General features: G+C 39.0%; 1 protein-coding gene across 1 annotated transcript; it reads right to left on the bottom strand.

Moving 5' to 3' along the window:
* Positions 1-10,496: 10,496 nt before the first annotated feature.
* Positions 10,497-15,785, bottom strand: LOC146134802 (uncharacterized). The gene is made up of 3 exons (XM_083395657.1): positions 14,404-15,785; positions 11,362-14,226; positions 10,497-10,574 (listed from the first exon to the last, which is right to left on the bottom strand). Exons 1-3 carry the CDS (start codon positions 15,061-15,063, stop codon positions 10,497-10,499), a joined length of 3,603 nt encoding a protein of 1,200 aa, XP_083251783.1. The 5' UTR covers positions 15,064-15,785.
* Positions 15,786-21,301: the final 5,516 nt, after the last annotated feature.

The raw sequence follows: 21,301 nt of genomic DNA on the forward strand, positions 1-21,301 counted from the left end.
TAAATTAAACCAAGTTTTATATTCGGAAGTGGCTATTTACCAGTACAACAAAGAAGCTAAACCGATATATAAACATTAACGGGTGTATTTTTATCTGCGCAATCCGGGTAAATAGTCAGGGGGAGCTTTCTAAGATTAAAACATAAGTTTAAAATTAATTAAAATAGCTTGAAAATGACGTCATAATAGCGCGATTGTATGTTCACACGGATTCAGTCAGCACCCAATATGACATTAAATCATATTTTGGACGGGGTTTAAAATGTTTTATTTGTACTTTTGTCGTCGTACGAAATGTTGCAAACTTACCGACGAAAACCACACAAACGCATGCTTAAGTATGGTGGACTCAAGTCAAAAATTCAGGTTCAATATAAGTAGCTAAAACTTTAAAGTATTCTATCAGCGTTTAGATCAGTGGTCGGCAAACTGTGGGTGGCAGAGTCATTTTATTGGACCGCGAGCTATTTTAAATAGTTTAGAATTATTCTGTAGTTGTGGGCCGCGTAATAGCCGTACATTAATTGCACTTTATTTTAAAAGTTGGTGTGGCTAAAAAACATAGCCTACTGTCTAAGCGTGGCTCTGGCCGCGTGCCAAATGTGGCCCTGAGAGTGCCTCTCAGTTAAACTTTATTTTTTGCCAACTTTAACTATATGTAAACGTACAAGTTTTCGCGCTTCGCTCGTACATTTTTCCTTTTCTAGTATGTTTTTCATTACGTTATGGCAGTGTTTTCGGCATCAAGGCGCCGTGTAATATTTCACCTTTTTTTGGTGTCCACAGCCTAACGCTGTGTGGACTTAGACTACCTGCAAAATGCAATTTCACCAAATATAAAACTAGTTAATGTAATTTTCGATTCATTGCAATAAGGCTATTGTATCGTGAGTAACATTTTTGCGTTTCGTGCGAACTTTTTATGTGATTACAGGTGCCGCCATTCAGCTGTTGAGGTGATATATGTTATCTTTCCTGCATTTAAGGTAAACGTTTTGCCAACTGAAACCAAATAGACGCAATGGTTTTTTCTTGCGTTTCGCTTGATAAACTTAGTTTAGTTGCATGATACTACACCGAGAACAACACGTCTCCTAAATTACCACTAATACCTAATGTTATTAGTACCGTCTAAATCTGAATAAGTCCTAAATTAATCGGAATAAGACTTAAATGGACAAAATAACGTTTGTAGTCTTAAATACTGGATTCCCTTTAAAGATATGCAACTATTAAACCTATATAATAAAAAAAATTGCAGGCAATTTAAGAGAAATACCGGTACACCTCAAAAATTTCGAGCTCGCTTCGCTCGTAAGGTGCGCCGCCACGTTTTCATATACGTCTCTAGGTGCGCCCCAAGTAAAAAAGGTTAAGAAACACTGGATTAAAGTAAAACTGATAGAAGAAATAAAAATCCGCACATTTGACGTCACAAGTAACGTCATAGTTTAAGTAATTTAACAAAACGTGTTGTTCCCTAACAGAAACAACACGTATTATGCAAATAAACCACATTTATCACGCGAAACACAAAAAATTGCACCTATTGGTTTCAGCTGGAGGAACATGGCCACATTTGGCGCGCGGATCTGAACCAGGCTGAAACAATATAATTCTCAGCCCCATACACTTTTAAAATGAAGTGCAATGAATACACAATCACATGATAACACTAAAATATTCGAAAGTAACTCGCGGCCCACTAAAATGGCTCTGCGGCCAACATTTGGGTCGCGTTTTTTTTTTTTACTTGCCACATATAAGCTTAATGAGGCTACTAGAGAGGTATGTAATTGACAAAAAATTGCTAACAACGAGAAAAATGATGGAAAATGCTTCGTGCTAATTAAATAAAATCGCTTTAATAATATTAAAAGATTATTGTAGATTTAGAGGATTTGTAATAAGAAGTTTGTTTTTTATACTTAAAAAATAATGGACATTTGCATAATATAACCAAACCAGGACCGTATTTTTGTAAGTTTTTAAAAACCTGGAACTGAACCGAATATTATGAGTAGCCTTAACCAAACGCAAACACATATTTAAAAGGATCAAGTATACCATGTTTAGGCTCGACGACATTCGCCAAATTATTTCAAATAAATATTTGATTAACATTAAATAAACATTAAACCATAATAATACTTGCCCAAAATAAGCTTAATAATTGTCCACTATATAGAGAGATTTTAAAATGAGATCTTGTTATTTTTGTACTTAATTGAACTTAGATTAAATACGAGTTAAAATTCAATAGTTATATTACACATTTTAAGCACATTGAACATGAACCAAAACTTTATAAACCGGTTTTAAAACAACTAAAAGTCGAACCGGAGCTGATCAGGAACTTTTAAAATTCTTCGAACAGAACCTAAGAACCAGAACCGAAAAAGTGAAACGGTTCGACTCTTTGGTGTTGATTAATTAATATTTAGTGTTTTCCGTCTTATCAGCCGCTATTTTGCTGCGCTTATATTTCAAGAGTGTCCTAATTTTGTCTCATAAATATCGCTTAATTATGCTGAAATCTTTTGACGAGTTTCAGTTAACTTGAAACATTCGGGTCTCGGTTCAAACTTAGGCAAGGGAGTGACGCAAGTGTGCAATGTGTCTGGTGGGCTCAGGGTGAAACACTTAAACTTATTTCTAGTTGTAAAAGATAATTAAGATCAAATATGTTGAACTTACCTTTTTCTTCAACTAGTTGCTCAAGCCAGGCGATGTTAGAACCTACACGTTTGCAACAAAACAGTTTAAACTTAAACAGGGCTGCGGTTATTACGCTTTGGCCAGCTAACATGTTTAAAAAGCAAATGTAAGATTATTTTCTTAAAATGGATAAACGCCTATGGTTTGCTATACTTTTGCCAATTTTTCTCGGTAATTTTTTACCATGGCTTGGTCCGAGCAATCACTGTTAAATAGACTTTAAATCTGTAGTTTCGAGCAATATGCAAAACACCTTTATGTGCCTAATACGCCACCTTTCAAATCGAAAGTTTTGCCAATTTAAACCAAATAAACGAAGTGTTTTTAAGATTTATTTTTGTATGACGCCATGTTATGACGTAGCTTTGTAACGTCATCCCTAATAATGCATTTAACTTTAGTATTAATTGCCTGCTGAGCCTGTGAATGCCTTGTGATGATATGTTTGATTGGAGTAACATTCACAACATGTGTAAACAGAGAGGTGTAGTAGATAGCTGTAAAGAATTAAAACGATGACGTCACACTATTGTGGGTGCCTAGTGGGTGCGGACTCCTAAACCTCTTATACGCACCTACATACCAATTTTTTAAAAAAGTTCTACGATGTTTACTTTTTCTATCAAGCTTCGGACAAAATCGGTCTAAAACATACCATAGCAAACCAAAAAAGAATAAGAGCAAAAACAAGATATGCTCCGAAAATAAATTTCGGTCCATATAATTACCTAGACGGGTTGTTGAATATTTTGTCGGGGGGTATATTTTCAGGGTTTAGTGTTTTTAAGACATGACGTATAGTGGTATGGTGCATAGGTTTATGAGTCTGTACCCCTAGGTGTCTTTGATTGAGGGGCAAAAAACCTAAAATATTGCAACCGAATCGTTTTAGCTCTCTGTAGCTATCGACTTCTACCTAGCGGCAGAAAAACTTCAAAAGAAAATTCGTTCATATTCGCTTGCTTTGTTCAGTTCGTGTAGCGATGAAACGATTGGACGCCTGCTGCGCTTTATTGTCCCGCGCGTTCAACGTTTATTGTGCGAAATAGCTCGTGTAGTTTTTAATTTTTTAAAATTTTCCATTCTTATTTTTTGGGAGGCGGGGAGGGGGTTAGTGGACCGTTATAAATCTAGTTACTGGGTTACTTTCAACTATTATTAATTTGACTTTGGTTTGTGGTTTATTATAAACGTTGTATGTTCTATAGTTTCCTTAATTTGTTTCTGCAAGCTAAAACAGATATGGGCCGAAAATTTCCAGCCTTAATTTATGTCTTGGATGCAAAAGGGGTACTTGTAAGGGTTTCGTTTTCTTAAACGTTAGTTTGGTAAAAACTAGGCAAAATTAATTTTACAATCTTTTTGCAATAGAAATAATTTATTTATTTACTTTTTTAATGAAGGAAAAAAATATATATATATATTTCCTTTGAAAAGATTAGCATGATAAAGTACATTTCAAGTAAAGTACATCTCAAACCAAATCCCCTAATACAACTTAATACTATATTGTTTCATTTTATATATTAAAACTGAGTTTTAGATATTATGAGTTAATCCACTTGATTTTAAAGATTTTTAGCAGAAAAATAGTAGGTATCCATAATGAAAGTTCATAAAAACTATGCCAATAAAATTAACAAATAATTCCTACAAGCACCTCGTTTTAAGTTATAATTGCAGCAGTTTACACAAGGGACAGGGACGATTGTTTTACGTTTGTATAAAAATATACATTTCTTAGGTATTTCATGTATTTATGTATCTATTTTAAGAAAGTGGAATATTCTCTATAATAGAAAGCCAGGAAAAAGTATGAAAGGTACAAAAAGGTATGGTTTATATTTTTGTTACTGTGAGGATTATTCCAAGTTTTGTTGTTTTATATTGTTATATATATGGGTATTTTATGTTATCGCGTCGATTTTAAACAGAAATTACACGCAATATTGACGCATACATGGAAATAAGTTATTCTATCGGAAATTAATTTCCAAGTGAATGGAATAAACATTGAACGTTTTTCTTATCCTTTTATGATGGGTTGTGAATTAAAATCAAACTCTCACGTTAGAAAAAAACATTAGCAAATATTTATCAACAATTGATCTGTAATGAGTTCCCTGGTAACAATGATATTATATTGATGGCATATTATTATTCCTAGCAATAGTTCAAGACAGACGAGTTCCTTTTAAGGTAATAAGTAGGCTATGATAGAAAGGGTTACTGCTTATGTTCAACAAAACTACAAAGTTATTTACACAATTCCAGCTAAATGTTTTTCCAGTTATAAATTCCGGAATAATAAGTGAGTGAAAATTTTCATCACAAAATATATGAACAACTTAAAAACATGATGACATAACAGTGACGTCACTTGAACCCCGTACTCCTACGAATTTTTGACATGTCATTTACTAATATGTAATACGCCGTTGTTAAAACGTAACACTGTTGCTGCTTCCACATGAAAATAAACAAATGTAAAGGATACGCGACGCAATAGAAACATAACAGAGAATCGCATATTGCTCGATATAATGGTAGGCATTTACAGTCTACTAGACTGTAGAGTTGTTGTATAATACTGTGTTGTATAGGATTGTTGAGTGCGACCTTTATGACGTATTGCTGTGCCTGTATATAAGCGCCACTCTTGCAGTACTTCTGTTATTCATTACTTGTGTTCTAATACGTCGCTGTGTGTCACGTACCCTGCCAGTAAATACTACATGGTGTCAGAAGTGGATTCAGCTGCATAACATGTCGTTCAACAGCCAGATTGCACCACCGGAAGCTTTTAATTTTAACCAACCGGAAGGATGGGACAATTGGCTGCGACGCTTCGAAAGGTATCGACAAGCGTCGGATCTATGTAGTGAATCGGAGAAAAAGCAGGTGAACTTGTTTCTTTATTTACTGGGAAACACGGGAGATGACGTATTGTCCTCGTTTTCGTTGTCTGAAGATGAATCTTCGACTTATGATGTGGTTATTAATAAGTTTAAAGAGTACTTTAATGTTCGAGTTAACGTTATTTATGAACGGGCCACTTTCAATCGCATTTGCCAAGAAACCGGACAGACTGTTGATGATTTTATAACTTCATTGTATTCACAAGTCGATAAATGCATCTACGGGGTTCTCAAAGATGAAATGATTCGTGATCGCATAGTAGTGGGTATTTGCGATAAAACTCTTTCCGAAAGACTACAACTTGACGCAGAACTAACGTTAACTAAGGCAGTAAATCTGGTTCGAAACGTAAATTTTGTTAAGAAACAACAAAAAATCTTGTAGTCCAACGATCATCAGGTAAAGCAGGTGGAGATCGACACGATGCAAAGGTATACGCCTCGCGCCAGCGGGGACCCCAAAGGCAGAAAGTGTGCGTCGTGCGCTAATTATTACAGAAGCGCTCACCACGTGTGTCCCGCTAGAAATGCATTTTGTTTTCAATGCGGAAGGCGCGGCCACTACAAGCGGGCATGTAAGGGTTCGCAGGTAAACGCTCTTTTTAGTTGTATGAAACCTAAAGATTCCTTCATTGGCCATTTATCTGGGGAAAACTGCGCCAGTCCAATGGCTTGGATTTCTTTTAATGGGTTACGATTACATTGTAGATTGGACTCTGGCGCAGATGAGTCAGTAATTTCCTACGCAGATTTTAGGAGAATTCCACAGGTAAAACTTCTTCCGCCGAACCAGACGCTGCGTGGTCCTCAAAAAGAAGATTTACCGAGTGAAGGTAGATTCATTGCCACCTTATGTCATAGTGATGTTTCTGTTACGGAAGAAATCTATGTTTTTCGTAATTTAAACCAGCCTTTATTAGGATGGCCGGCTATTAAAAGAATGGGATTAACGTCATGTTTAAACGCGATTGATGCAACGCAGAGGTATCGCAATTTATTCCCATCGTTATTTACGGGGCTGGGTCAACTAGGTGAGCAATATCGGGTGAAACTTAAACCGGATGCGAAACCCTTTTGTTTGTCCAGTCCCCGCAGGGTTCCTATTCCGCTGAAAGATGCGGTCGAAGCTGAATTGATTGAAATGCTCAAGACGTGAGTAATTTCTAAAGTAACGGAACCAACGGACTGGTGTTCGGGAATGGTTGTTGTGAGGAAAAATAACGGAAAGGTGCGTATATGCGTGGATTACACAAAGTTGAATCAAAGCGTATGTCGAGAAAATTATAGGTTGCCAACTGTGGATGCAACATTAGCAAGACTGGCTAACGCAGCGGTATTTAGCAAACTGGATGCAAATTCGGGGTTTTGGCAAATTCCTCTTTCTAAAGAGTCAAGATTATTAACTACTTTTATAGCCGATAGTGGCCGTTATTGCTTCAACAGACTTCCATTTGGGATTTGTTCTGCCCCAGAACATTTTCAACGACAAATGACTTCCATTCTTGAGGGTTTGGATGGGGTGCTGTGCAAAATGGATGATGTGTTGGTATTCGGAAGTTGCCAAGAAGAACACGATAGACGTCTTCGCGAAGTTTTACAAAGGTTAAGTAATTGTGGGGTAACACTTAACGATAAATGTGAATTTTCAAAAACCGAAATTAAGTTTTTAGGTCACATAATTGACAAAATAGGGATTCGAAGTGACCCCGATAAAGTGAAAGCAATAACAGAAATGTCACGTCCGGCTAATACAACCAATGTCAGAGAATTTCTTGGTATGGCCACTCAACTCTCAAAGTTTATTCCGCGATTGTCGCAGGTAACGAAACCACTTAGAGACCTGTTAACAAAGGATCAGAAGTGGAGATGGGAGAAAATACATGAAGATGCCTTCATCGAGATCAAGAATATGCTTACTACCACACCGACATTAGTGCATTATAATCCAAGTTTAAAAATTGTTGTATCTGCAGATGCTTCATCTTACGGCCTGGGTGCAGTACTTCGACAAGAAGTTGATGGCGACTTGAAGCCTGTAGCATATGCCTCGCGATCACTAAATCCAACTGAGCAACGGTATGCTCAGATAGAAAAAGAAGCTTTGGCGGTAACGTGGGCATGTGAAAAGTTTAGAGATTTCCTAATAGGCTTACGATTCTGCATTGAAACCGACCATAAACCTCTAATCAGTTTATTTATGAAGAAAAATCTTGACGAATTGTCTCCGAGAATTCAGCGTTTTCGAATGAGATTGGCGTGGTATGATTTTACCATTACTTTTGTCGCAGGTAAAAATCTATTAACTCCGGATACGTTGTCCCGATCACCTGTTTCTTGCCAGAATGAAGACGAGTTGCAGTTTATGAATTTGGTGGAAGGTCAAGTCGATGCTGTTATAAAGTTTTTGCCAGCCACTGACAAGAGACTCGAAGAAATTCGTAGAGCCATTCAAACCGATTCAACATGCCTGAAAATTATCGAGTACTGTCAAAGTAAGTGGCCAGATATAGTTATTAATGACCTTGTTCCTTATAAAAGGGTTTCTTCCGACCTTGCCTACCACAGAGGACTCTTGATGAAGGGAGATCGGTTGGTGGTACCGGAGGATCTACGAGGTAGTGTACTTTCCAGCATTCACGAGGGTCACCAGGGGATTACAAAATGTCGTAATCGTGCCAAATCAGCCGTTTGGTGGCCGGGGTTAAACTCCGATGTGGAATCTTTCGTGAGTAGGTGTCATATATGTACTCAGTTACGCAGCCGCAGTCCGGAAATGATGATACCAACGAAACTCCCAGATTATCCATGGCAGAAAGTGGGCTGTGACTTATTTTACTTTAACAATAAACATTACTTGGTTGTCGTAGATTACTTTTCCCGTTTTATTGAAATAGGTTTACTAAACAAAGACATCGGGTCGGACAACCTTATTATTCATTTAAAGTCCATTTTCGCAAGACATGGGATTCCAGAAGAGGTTATGTCCGACAACGGCCCTCAGTTCTCATCGATGACATTCGCAAAGTTTGCGGACAGTTTTGGATTTCGCCATGTGACGAGTAGTCCACATTTTCCGCAGAGCAACGGAGAGGCGGAGAGAGCGGTTCAAACGGTGAAAAACTTGTTACATAAATCGGGCGACCCTTATATAGCGTTGCTGGCATACCGGGCAACACCGTTGCAATGTGGTTGGTCACCAGCGGAGCTGTCGATGGGGAGAAGAGTGAGATCAACGGTGCCAGGACTCCCACAACATCTGGTGCCACAATGGCCTTATCTAGACTCGTTTCGCAGCGCGGACGAGCAAGTAAAACGTCGTCAAAAGCGAGACTTCGATAAACGTCATCGCAGTCGAGATTTGCCGTCTCTATCTCCAGGCACTTATGCTTGGATAAATCACGATAACGCATGTAAAGAGTGTACTGTTGCCTCACAATGTGATAATGTACCACGTTCGTATGTTGTTGATGATGGTGCTAGAATGCTACGCAGAAATTTGACGCGATGTAATTCCTATCCCTGTTGAACCTGTATATACTCGTTCTGGTCGTTTGGTAAAGCCTCCCGAGCGGCTTAACTTATAAGTTTAACGTTCAACATTCTAGAAAGGGAGATGTAGAGTTGTTGTATAATACTGTGTTGTATAGGATTGTTGAGTGCGACCTTTATGACGTATTGCTGTGCCTGTATATAAGCGCCACTCTTGCAGTACCTCTGTTATTCATTACTTGTGTTCTAATACGTCGCTGTGTGTCACGTACCCTGCCAGTAAATACTACATAGACGAAATACCCGGCGTTTCCCAGGTTCCAAGTTATTTTAACTGGTTAAAAGCAAATTACACCACTACCATCATCACAATGTACAAAGTCTACCTGAATTTTGTCTGGTTAAACAAAATGAAACAATCCATTAAACTTGTCTGGTTAAGTGGTAAATCAGAATATACCCAAAAAGTAATGTTACGGATAGAGTAAGAACTTCATAATAGGCATAAATAATGCAAACATATTTTTTTAAATGTCATAACGAATTTGCTTATGCCTAAACGTTGCACTGCGTGTCACTAAATAGAAATTTCAAATCATGTGATGTGTTTCAAATCATGTCTGTGACGTCCAAAATTTTAGGACGGTCACGCATAGGCTTACAAGTTAGCAAACCTAGGCTTTTGCCTTTGTCGTAGGTGACGTCATCGGGCACGATGAGTCAGAAATTCACAACTGTCCTCTAAACTGCACAAACTGTGGTTTTCAGTGTTATATTATGGCGATAAAGGTGAAGGAACGGTGCACGAATTCGGCAACGGATAAACAAATACAGTTCGTATCCAAAGAGGGTTCATTCCAAATCATGACATTGAAAGGCGTTTACATCATACAGAACATGTTGGGATTATACAGTAGAGGACACATTGAGATTTCTGAAGTTCACAGTACCTAGGTGTTTAGCATTACGGTGTTGGTTTAATCGTCTAAACATTTAAAGAATAACAACAAACAAAATGTTACCAAAACACTTTACATAACTAGACATTAACTAAATTGCAATTGTCTTACATTAACGAGCATATAAACAACTAAACTTAGCCGATTCCAACAGATAACTGCCATACGAAGACTGCAACAGAAAGTGAACAAAGACTGCACTAAAAAGGGGTGGGAAAACAAAGCCGAAATACACAAAGGAATCATACCGTAACGCATGGTTGCACTTGACAGAGAAACATAGAAAACTTATATAAATATTGTTATTTTGTCCGTAACATTCCGGCCCCAAAAATGTCAGAAAGCATGGAGAACATTTTTCAAAACAAAGGCGGACAAAAGAACAAATGGTACACAAACACAAATGTTTTGTTTAAAAGAAACAGCTGGGAAGCCAAAATTCGATTACAAGTTTCTCAATAAAACTAACAATGAACATTGCAATCTTGGACTGAAAAAGAAACAAGGGCACAAATGTTATACAACAAGACACTGACAGGAGTTTCATAAAATGCACAGTTCAAATGCTTCATATCAAACTACAAATTTGCACCAATATTTGTTCTAGGAGGTAAACAGCAATGACAAGTTTAGGCAAGGCAATTTAAAGATGACAAAATGGCATGTAAAGGCTAGAATAAAGCACGTTCAAAATAAATGAAAACATACATTAGGACCACCAAAATGAAGAAAATTAAGAGTAAGCATAAAGGACTAGTAAGAATCCATTTTCACAATACTTGAAAATCACATTTTAAGAAACACAATGAGTAAATTGAAATGTTGATAGAAACACACAGTAGGCTATCTTAAGCAACTCCATAATACTTGATAATGAACATTCAGGCAACACAATGGGTAGTGGGCAGCAATATGAAGTATGAAAGGTATTCGGAATGTTGGCATTTAAAAAATAATACAACTTCACAACACAGGCATGTAAAGTAAAAAGTACAGCAAGATGAAGGTTCACATAGGTGGCAACAGGTTTGCAAAAATGACATATGTAGAGGGATATGATAATGAAATGAAAATAATGAGCAGCTTACAAATAGAAACAGCATGCAACGAAAATAAAAACTTAGCCACGTTCCAGCAAGCACAGCCTTCGAATGTCCGCTCAAGGTTGAGCCTTGTGTTCGGACTCGAACCCTCCGTACAACTCCATCCTGATCAGGAATGACCTGCTTAACCCGTCCTATGGGCCATGCTCTTCTCTTTGTGTTAGTATTGATTACCAACACAACATCTCCGACTTTGAAGTTGTTCATCGGTTCCAACCACCTTTTTTGCAAAAGTGGCAAATATTCCTTTAACCAGCTTTTCCAAAACTGGTCACTAAGCCATCGTACTGCACGCCAGAATTTCTTGTCATCATCGGTCTTGTGTACTTTCTTTCTTTCATGTAACTCGTGGTTAGCTTGAATGAAGTTTCTTTTGTTAGTGAACTTGGGTTTAATGGTAGACCCTCTTCTGAGCAGAAATGTCAGAGCGTCACTACCACCTGGTTCCGTAAAAACCTTAGATTTGCCTGAATGCTTGGCAGCCCTGTCAAACTCAATCGCAAACTTGCGATTAATGCAATGGCGAGCCTTCTTCGCTTGTGGCTTTCCCCGACCAAGTACTTTCCTTGGTTTTCCCATTTTTAGGTAATGACCGGTCTTCTCAGTGTACTTCTGAAACAGCGACCAACCCATATCAAATCGCCTCTGTTTGCCCAGAGGGTGTTTTTTCGCTTTTCCACAATCCAAAGACAGCTTGTCATCCTTACCTTCACATGGTAACGCAAGCTGTTTGTCTTCCTGTTTTACAGTTGAATTCATCATAGTGATTTCCCCTTTGTCCTCAACGGATGTAGAAATGCCGTTTGGGCACATGTCATCTGTGGTAAACCGTTTACCACAGCTGTCCTCTGGCGCATCAGTGCCAACTAGGGTCCATCCAAGTCCAGTTTGAGTGGCTGTTGGCTGACTTGGTTTTCCATACCGCATTTCCCGAATGGAATGGGCTTCTTGTGCACCGGCCCCAATGAGAATACCCACTTCTGCTTGGGGCAACTTTTGAAAGGTAAGTCCCCTTAGGTGCGAATGACGCTGCACATCTTCCATTGTAGGTATACTCTCCTTTAGTTTAGGTAGACTATTCACAGTAAAGGCATCCTCAATATGGATTGAATCAGTCTCCTCAATCCCTTTCAGAGACAGCCCAACTTCATATCCTTGCAGATCCCTACTGCCACTTATGCCAGCGAGTCTTCTGGTAACTTGTTTTCCTTCTAGCTGAAGTCTTTGCTTTAGACCCAATGTACAGAAAGTAGTGTCCGAACCCTCATCCAGTAATGCGTATGTCTCCACTACTTGATTCGGGTCGTTTCCCCACACTTGGACTGGTACCACCTTGAGTCTAACTCTGTTCCTACCAACATTGGGTGTAGTTACAGCAAGATATGAATGACATTCTTCTGTAGGACTGTCAGATTCCTCCTTTACCTCAGTTGGCGTAAAGGTTTTTTCTTCCCTTTGTTGTTCATCACTATGTAGAAGGGTATGATGTGATTTTCCACAGGATTTACATTTTGTTGAGCAGACACATTTATCTGCTTTGTGGCCTCGAGAAAGGCAGTTGAAGCATAAGTTGTTAATTTTAACCGCAGTCCAGCGGTCAAGCTGTTCCTTCTTCTGGAACTCATCACAAACCCATAACGGATGCGGTTTGGCGCAAACCACACAGGGTGGAGGATCCTTCTTCCTAGACCGCTCTGGAGGTCTAGATTTTTCAGCATGGACTCGTTTTGGTGAGCTTGGATTGGTTTGTGTTGAAAACACAAGATGTTTGCTCTTCTTCTGTGGCTCGTCCTTTGTTTCCCTATCTTCAACGGAAGTCAACGAATCAGCGAAAATGTTGTTAGATTGTTTGACCTTTTTGGAAATGTATGCAGTTAGGTTACCAAATGTCACACTTCCATTCTTCTGGTAAAGCGAGCTGGCTTTAGAAGCAAATTTATACTGCATGTACTCGGGCAATCGTTGAAATATTTGAACTAAGAATTGGGGGTAGTCTAACTGAGACTTACAGCCCAAAGATTGGAAAATCATAAGAGCATTTGTCATGCGTGAGGCTAGTGAACGAAGACCGTCTTTGTCTCCGACCTTAATTGCAGGACCATTCGTCAGTTCTTTAACATGTGCATTTACAACTAAATCTGTGCGCCCAAAGTTATCCTTTAATAACTCACGAGCAGTAGCCAGACCCAATTCGGATGGGCTCTGGGCACAACACCCACTGACAACGTCATATGCCTTTCCTTGGCACATGTCCACCAAGTACCGAAGTTGTACAGCAGGATCAGGAAAATGCTTTGTGATAGTCTCATCAAATCGCTTCATAAAGTTGTGGTATTGCATTGGATCCCCAAAGAACTTTGGTAGCTCTCTTTTGGGCAAAGTAAATCCATGCAGCATGGTTTTAGTACTCTTCACCAAATCCACAATGGCCTTTCCATAGTGAATGTCATCTTTGGCGAAGCTCTCGTGTGAGAGAGAAGGTTTGTGGCAGGAGACCGGCCCCATTGAAGGACTGAAAGCCCCCTGCATCGTGTCAGTTTGTTGGCACATAGGTTGCGCCTGTGAAGGAACAGGCAAGATTGGATTGGCAGATACATTTTTTGGTGATTTTTGATGGGCAACAGGGTACTTAGGCTGCGGTACAATTGCTGATTCTGGCAGCAACAAGGGGGTGAAAGCAGGAGTGGTCTGCCTTTCACCAGGCATCATATAGTCCATCGGGGCCAGGTCACGGGCAGCCTGCTGTAAGTGAGCAGAACTTCCCATCCTGGAAGCATCTATCTGATTTAGTGGGGACAGATTCAACCTGTATTCATGACTAGAATCACAGGATCCCACCGGTTCAGCCTCGAATGCGACCAGGTCAACCTCATGCCTCTTACGCTGCATCTTGAACTGTGCTTTGTAAGATTTTTTCCGATGAACCAATTTTGCCTTGGCCAACATTGCCTCAGCCCTTTCCTCTTCCCTTTTCCTTCGGGATGCTGCCTGCTCCATTTTCATTTTGAGCACCTTCACCTTAGCATTTGCATCTTCCTCCTGCCTTCTTCTTGCCTCTTCTTCTCGTATTTTGCGAGCATATTCTTCCTCTTCTCGTCTTCTTCTGGCCTCTTCTTCCCGTCCTTTGCGGGCAAGTTCTTCCTCTTCTTGCCTTCTTCGGGCCTCTTCTTCCCGTCCTTTGCGGGCAACTTCTGCCTTTTCTTCTCCAAGCATAACTCTCAGTGCCTCCTCCTCTTCCTTGGCCTTACGTTTAATTTCTTCAGCTATCCTCTTGGCTTCATTAACCTCATCAGCTGATACCTGAAGTGCTAATTGTGCCTCCGTCTCGGCCTGCTTGCTTTGCAGCTGAGCAAGGCGCAGCTCCCTTACTGAGCGTGTGCTGCTTCTGCTAGACCTTGAAAAGGAGTCAAAGGATTTCACACTAGATCCCTTAGAACGACGTGAGTGATGGGAAGACCTAGAGCTTGCCCTTTCGGAATAAGATGATTTACATGATTTTCGACTGGTAGACCCAATCTTGGCCGTGGCATCTTGTATAAATGCCTGATACTTATCATTAATGTTGTCCCTGCTTTCTTCCAGGGACTCTATCTTGTCCAACGCTTCCTGCTGTTGGGTGGGCAGTGATAATGGGATTGCAATATGGTATTCTCTGCAGCAATTTAGGCATTTTGTCAAGGCACTGTCGAAGGTTTCCTTTGCATTCAGTACTTCCTTGAGATTGGCAACATCTAGCATTAAGTGACATAGAATATTTTTTGTTCTGGTAACAGCACCCAGCAGCCCACTTCGTGATGATTTTAAAGAACGTAACCTTTGACTTAGTACCCCCTCTACATCTTCGTTGGAGGATATACTAGAATTTGATCCAGGCATTTTGCTTACAACACCATAAATGCTACACAATAAGTTTCAGACACCTTGTTTCTTGGTAACAGGAGTCTGGTTTCTTCAGAAATGATGTGACGTCCAAAATTTTAGGACGGTCACGCATAGGCTTACAAGTTAGCAAACCTAGGCTTTTGCCTTTGTCGTAGGTGACGTCATCGGGCACGATGAGTCAGAAATTCACAACTGTCCTCTAAACTGCACAAACTGTGGTTTTCAGTGTTATATTATGGCGATAAAGGTGAAGGAACGGTGCATGAATTCGGCAACAGATAAACAAATACAGTTCGTATCCAAAGAGGGTTCATTCCAAATCATGACATTGAAAGGCGTTTACATCATACAGAACATGTTGGGATTATACAGTAGAGGACACATTGAGATTTCTGAAGTTCACAGTACCTAGGTGTTTAGCATTACGGTGTTGGTTTAATCGTCTAAACATTTAAAGAATAACAACAAACAAAATGTTACCAAAACACTTTACATAACTAGACATTAACTAAATTGCAATTGTCTTACATTAACGAGCATATAAACAACTAAACTTAGCCGATTCCAACAGATAACTGCCATACGAAGACTGCAACAGAAAGTGAACAAAGACTGCACTAAAAAGGGGTGGGAAAACAAAGCCGAAATACACAAAGGAATCATACCGTAACGCATGGTTGCACTTGACAGAGAAACATAGAAAACTTATATAAATATTGTTATTTTGTCCGTAACAATGTCATATTGTGTGTCTTAAAAAAAGGTTAACCTAATGCTTCCCCACAATCAAAGTAACACCCCACAGCCTGTGTGAAAGCAGCATTTAATGAAATGCCGTGTTTAATTTATTTTTGTGACTTATCTGCGTGGCTCTAAAGATCTAATTCTTGGTCTCCTTAAATTAGCATTAAATTTTGCATTTGGTTAAACCAGTGTAAAATTAATGTATAAAAAGCATTTTTGTGTCTGAAATAGGTCACTAAAGGTAAGGCGCGAACGCGCTCTGACCATTTAATTATCACTAGGGCCATTTTTATTTTAACCTGAAAAAAAATTTTTTTAACTTTATTTTGATCAAATTTTAACTTTATTTTTTTACCTAACGAAATTGCTGATTTGTAGAGGCCACAGTTCTTCCTTGAATTGATGTCAGTTATCCAAACATAATATTTTGTCGCAAAGTCAAGGTGTTTTATGGATTATAAAAAGTATTTTATTGACTTTTGCGGGCCCTACTAATCACGTGTTACCAGCATTGTATAATCTTTCTTCTGAAGCCACATGTTATAGCCGATAATTTAAAAAATAAATTTAACATCAAACCAAATTGCAACGTTGCTTGTTTTTTAAAATGGAGCTATTGCCTAAAGACGTCTAACCTGTGTCTAACCCGTGAACGAAAACCCGTGACATATGTCGATCAAAAATTACTAACAAACGTAAAAAAGCCGCAGCTCCAATTTAAATCGCGCGAAATTCAAGGAAATACGTAATCCCGGTAAGTGGCATACTGTATCCAACGAAAAAAAAATCCCGTAAAAAGAGTAAATTTGCTTAGTGTTCAAACCGCTGCAATAAACGCGATTTTGCGAACTCTGCCTAAATTTTGCATTGTTAAACTTAAGTCTTTACTTGGAACGTTGCACACGTTTGTTAACATGAATTATAACATGTGATGTGCTTTTTGCGTAATCCCGGTACCATACTTCTTCCAATGTAAGTAAAATCTCGCTTAAAACTGAAAATTGGTTACTATTAGAACCGCTGCAAGGACTAAATAGCCAACAGCTAAGCATGTCAAACATATTTTAAGTTGGAAACATTATAACTTATTTTCATAAGGGTAACATACCTAATTTTATTTTGTATGTCCACGCAGGTAATTGCGCTTAAAAAAAGTTGTGCGCGGGTTTACGACATGTAGGCGCGCGCGCCCGGGGAGAGGCGAGCACACAACGGGGAGCCGCCGGTCCTTTTGTTGGCCGACGACCCCTTGCTCTGCCAGTGACCGACCGGGCGAACATCTTGCCACTCACATCTCACAAATCTTCTATTTTATATATATAAAGATAAACACAAATTTTTTTAACTTTTGCACTTAAATAGAAAAAGTTGGAAGAAAATAAGTTTTGGGAGCTATGGCCTGGTTGCCCGGTTCACGCTGAACGTCACTTATCTTTGTGACTGACGTCGGTCACGATTTTGTGTGACGTTACTAACGATTTTGTATGACGTCAAAACTTCAATCCAACCTATCTAACAAACTAAATGTGGACCTATCGAATCAGTCACTTTCAAAAAATAATCAACACAGAAATATTTCACCTGATGCTGTGACGTTATCTCCAACGTTGCCAAGGTTATTGAAGTAGGCGTCACCCATGACCATCAGGTTAACTCTCTCCTTATAAAAATTGTTATGTTCACATGATAAATTTGTCACAAAATATTTGTTTAAAGCTAAACACAAAACTCACCAAGTTAATATCTTGAACATTTTCAACAATCTCCTGTTCCGCTTCGGCTGCTTCGGCCATTTTCACTCGCACAAGTTTAACTTTACACAAAGCTGCTCAAACAAGACTTGGTATGTTCATGTAAAGATTAACATATATCACTACCTCACAATATATGACGTAACGCATTTTGGTATAAGACAAATAAAGTTACAAGTTTAACTTTACGCAAAGCTGTTCCAACAAGGCTAAGTAGGTTTATTAGAAAGTAAGATAGCAAAGATACAATAAACAAAGTCAAGACAAAACGTCATTAAACATATTATTAATTATTATTCGCTAGTCTTCTCTGTTATCAGATATTAACGGTTATTAACGTCACAAAGCAAGTCCAAATTTGCGCAAAAATCGGCCAAAAAAGTTATCAAACAATAAGTTTTAACGTGATTTTTTGACCTGTTACTTTACAAAAAAAATAGTAAACAAATTTTGTTGACCAAACCTTCAGTAAGTCAAACATAACGACTGCTCTTTATTTAAGAACCGATTAAAACTAATAAAAAGGCATTATATTAAATACACCGAACCGTACTTAGTTCTGCTTTTTGTTTTACATTCAGAAGGTTTTCACCAAAATCTCAAACTTCTAGTCGCTATTGGTTGAACAACAAGTGCTAAATGTTGAGCGAAGTACGAAGGGTCACACAGACAACTTTGCAACCCAGACTCTCGCGTCCTTTGTTCGCTAACAAACCTTCTCTCTCGTTTCGTTGGCAACTTGCCTCACGCGAGCAAGTGAATAATGGCGGCCATATTAAGTTTACAAATCAAATAAACGAGCTCTCTGTCTTGTTTTGTTTAAGTTTAACGGAACCAACGCTCGTCTTTAAATTGAAGCGGAACCGCTTCGGCCTAACCGACAAACATGGGCGTATACAAGGGGGCGTGGCGATGCCACCCAAGCTGTATTTTCCGCCAAAATGAAAAAATCTGAGTTATGTTTTTAGTATGTCCAATCCTATTTTGCTAAAATTGTTTTAAACTAAAGGCGTCGCGTATCTCGGTTAACCTTCGAAAAAAAACAGCTTATCCCAAACACAGCGGTTCCTCATGACAATAAAAACAGTTTTGATTTATAGACACTATAAAAAAAGACACTTACGACACACGCCTGTGGAGCGCTTTGGGTTATATTTATTGAACTACGCAAATTTGTGTTAAGTAGATAAAATATATGCATATTAAACTCCATTTACTGTAATTACAGATTCGGGTGGTGTCAGATAGTAAGTTGTTCAACGCTCCCTTTGATAAAATACGCAAACAAGTAAGCTAGAACACACGACGACTAGAAAAGCGTCCAATGCAGCTGAGTACGCAACACTCTCTGGGTTGCTTGAGAGAGAAACAAATTTTCACTTCAGCTGGAAACCACGGGAAAACCACCAAGTGTGACGCACGGACCTTGAGGTTGCTATAGTAACGGCCCCAGAGAAGGTCTAGGGTGTTGTTTTGGGTCACGATCTGGTTCCCCCGGATAAATTCCTTCACGCAATGGTGACGATGTTGAAAACGTTGTGCTTTTATAATGTGTCCTTATTATGTGTCATAAAACATACTGAGAGCAAGGTACAGTAGCAAGCACAGAAGGTGATACAACACGAACACACAAGTTTGCCGGAACCAACTACGTTACAATGTTTAAATAAAAGTAGTTTCATCAGCAACAAATTCATAAAAGCCAATTAACATCAAAATTGGCATAATGAAGACGATTTCAAAAAACACTAAAATATTTCAGTTTATCGCAAAATTTGAACATATGCGATAAGGATAATTATGGGACTAAAGAATAGTTGCAGACCACTTCATAACCCACACAGTTGGTTTTATACAGAGCGACAAAGCGTTTGTCTGACATTTAATGCACGACAGGTTTGGGTTGGTCGTATTTTAAATCGGAATTGCGTCAGTTTGAAGTCAATGATATAAAGTAAATGTTCTTTTGAAACAGGTCTGGTTTGTTGCATTCGTGTAACTCGCGTCTTGTATTTACGCAGCAATTTGCAAGCAGGGGCGGATCCAGGGAGGGTGTTACGCCCCCGCCGCGACCTGCGCACTGGGGCCTGGCCCATGACCCCATACAGTAGCCTGGCAGGTCGCAACCGCTTGAGTTCTTGTTGTTTGCAAAGGCTTCTGGTCAGATATGCTACCTGTCATAACCACAACTAAAATTCCAATCAAAAGTATATTGTTACAACGAATTAAAACGTTATCAAATAGCATTAGTGAACGTTATTTTCAAGTTAATGTGAGACAGACAGCCACCACCTATTGCAGCCACTGTCGGCTAAAACTTCGCAAAAGACTTCTCTAGAGAAAAGCCCAAAGCCGCTAAGAAACGACATGTATATAGCCAATACGTAGGAAGAAAAAGAACACGAAAGTTACGTCATATTTGGCCAATAAGACTGGCCGGCACTCCGAAAACATGGCTTAGGCATTACAGCGGCCATTCTAAGGCCAATTTGCAGCGGGAGTCAGACCCCAGCAAACAAGTGGCTTGTTTTGCAGAACGTGAGAAAACCACCCGCAAGACTGACATTTATAGATTACGAGATTAAAGGTTACATGTCAAGTTTGAAACGAGGAGAACTAAAGCAGAAAAACTTAGGAATTTTACACACAACAATACGGAAAATTTTAACTGAAGAACATATTTGGCAAACGAAAGCTGAAACGCGTAATCTAAAACCCTATTTATCACATCGTAAAATCACTTAATGAACTCTAAGATTTGGCTTATGGCAGTTAATCAATTTGGGTGTTTAAGTGTTGATAAACACGTAACAAGGGGAAAGGGGGCACGTGGTCATAACCCCCCAAACTGGATTGTTTTGGTCGATTTAAACTATGTAAATATAAAAAACATTGCGCCCGCGCCGAATCTGTATTATGGTTCTGGTATGTTTTAATCTGTTCTATTAAAAAGGCTTCAGCCCCAAGGCGCCGTGCGTCGCCATCCATAAAAGGGTTTGGCAACTTAAACGATTTAAAAGCATTTTTTTTTGATTTGTGCGAATCGAAAATATCAATGTAATGCAGTTTTTCTATTCAAAGCAACATCTCTCGAACGTAAAACCTTAACCAAATACGAACACTGTCGTGTTAACTTACTTCCTAATGGCGCCTCGGTATGATGCAACTTTGTGACGTCACGTTTTCACGTAACTTAGAAACGTCACGGTATGACGTAACTTTGCGACGTTACGTCTGAAAAAATTTATGGCAACCCAAACAAAATCCATGGATCTGCTACGATAGAAAGGTTTTCTGGTGGTGCATTTCAGGGGCGGATCCAGGCATTTGTTAGCACAGGAAATAATTTGAGGTCCAAAAAAAAAAGCAAGACAAAGATTTTTCACGACTTTCATTTCTCGGCTTCGTTGCATGAGTCAGCATATTTTCGCACGAGCAAAAATCCGCTTTTAAAGCAGCAAATATTTTCGCACAGTTGTCACGTCACAATCGCACTTCCGGTTCTCACGCGGTTTGGTCGCCCATAGTAACCTCGATTGTTTTGGTTTGAAATATTTTTAACCAGTCGTTTAACCGCAGTGTTTTACTTAGAAATTAAACATAAGTTAACTTTAGGTGTATAGTTGTTTATTAACGTTAAGCTTCGGTGATGGCTAGAAATTTTAAGTGGCCGGAAGTTGCATAACCGAATGAAACTATTTCATCTAAGTTGGTAAAAAAACAACAATATTACTATT

Source organism: Ascidiella aspersa, chromosome 8 (assembly GCF_963924565.1).
Source record: "Ascidiella aspersa chromosome 8, kaAscAspe10.2, whole genome shotgun sequence".
Classification (NCBI taxonomy): domain Eukaryota; kingdom Metazoa; phylum Chordata; class Ascidiacea; order Phlebobranchia; family Ascidiidae; genus Ascidiella; species Ascidiella aspersa.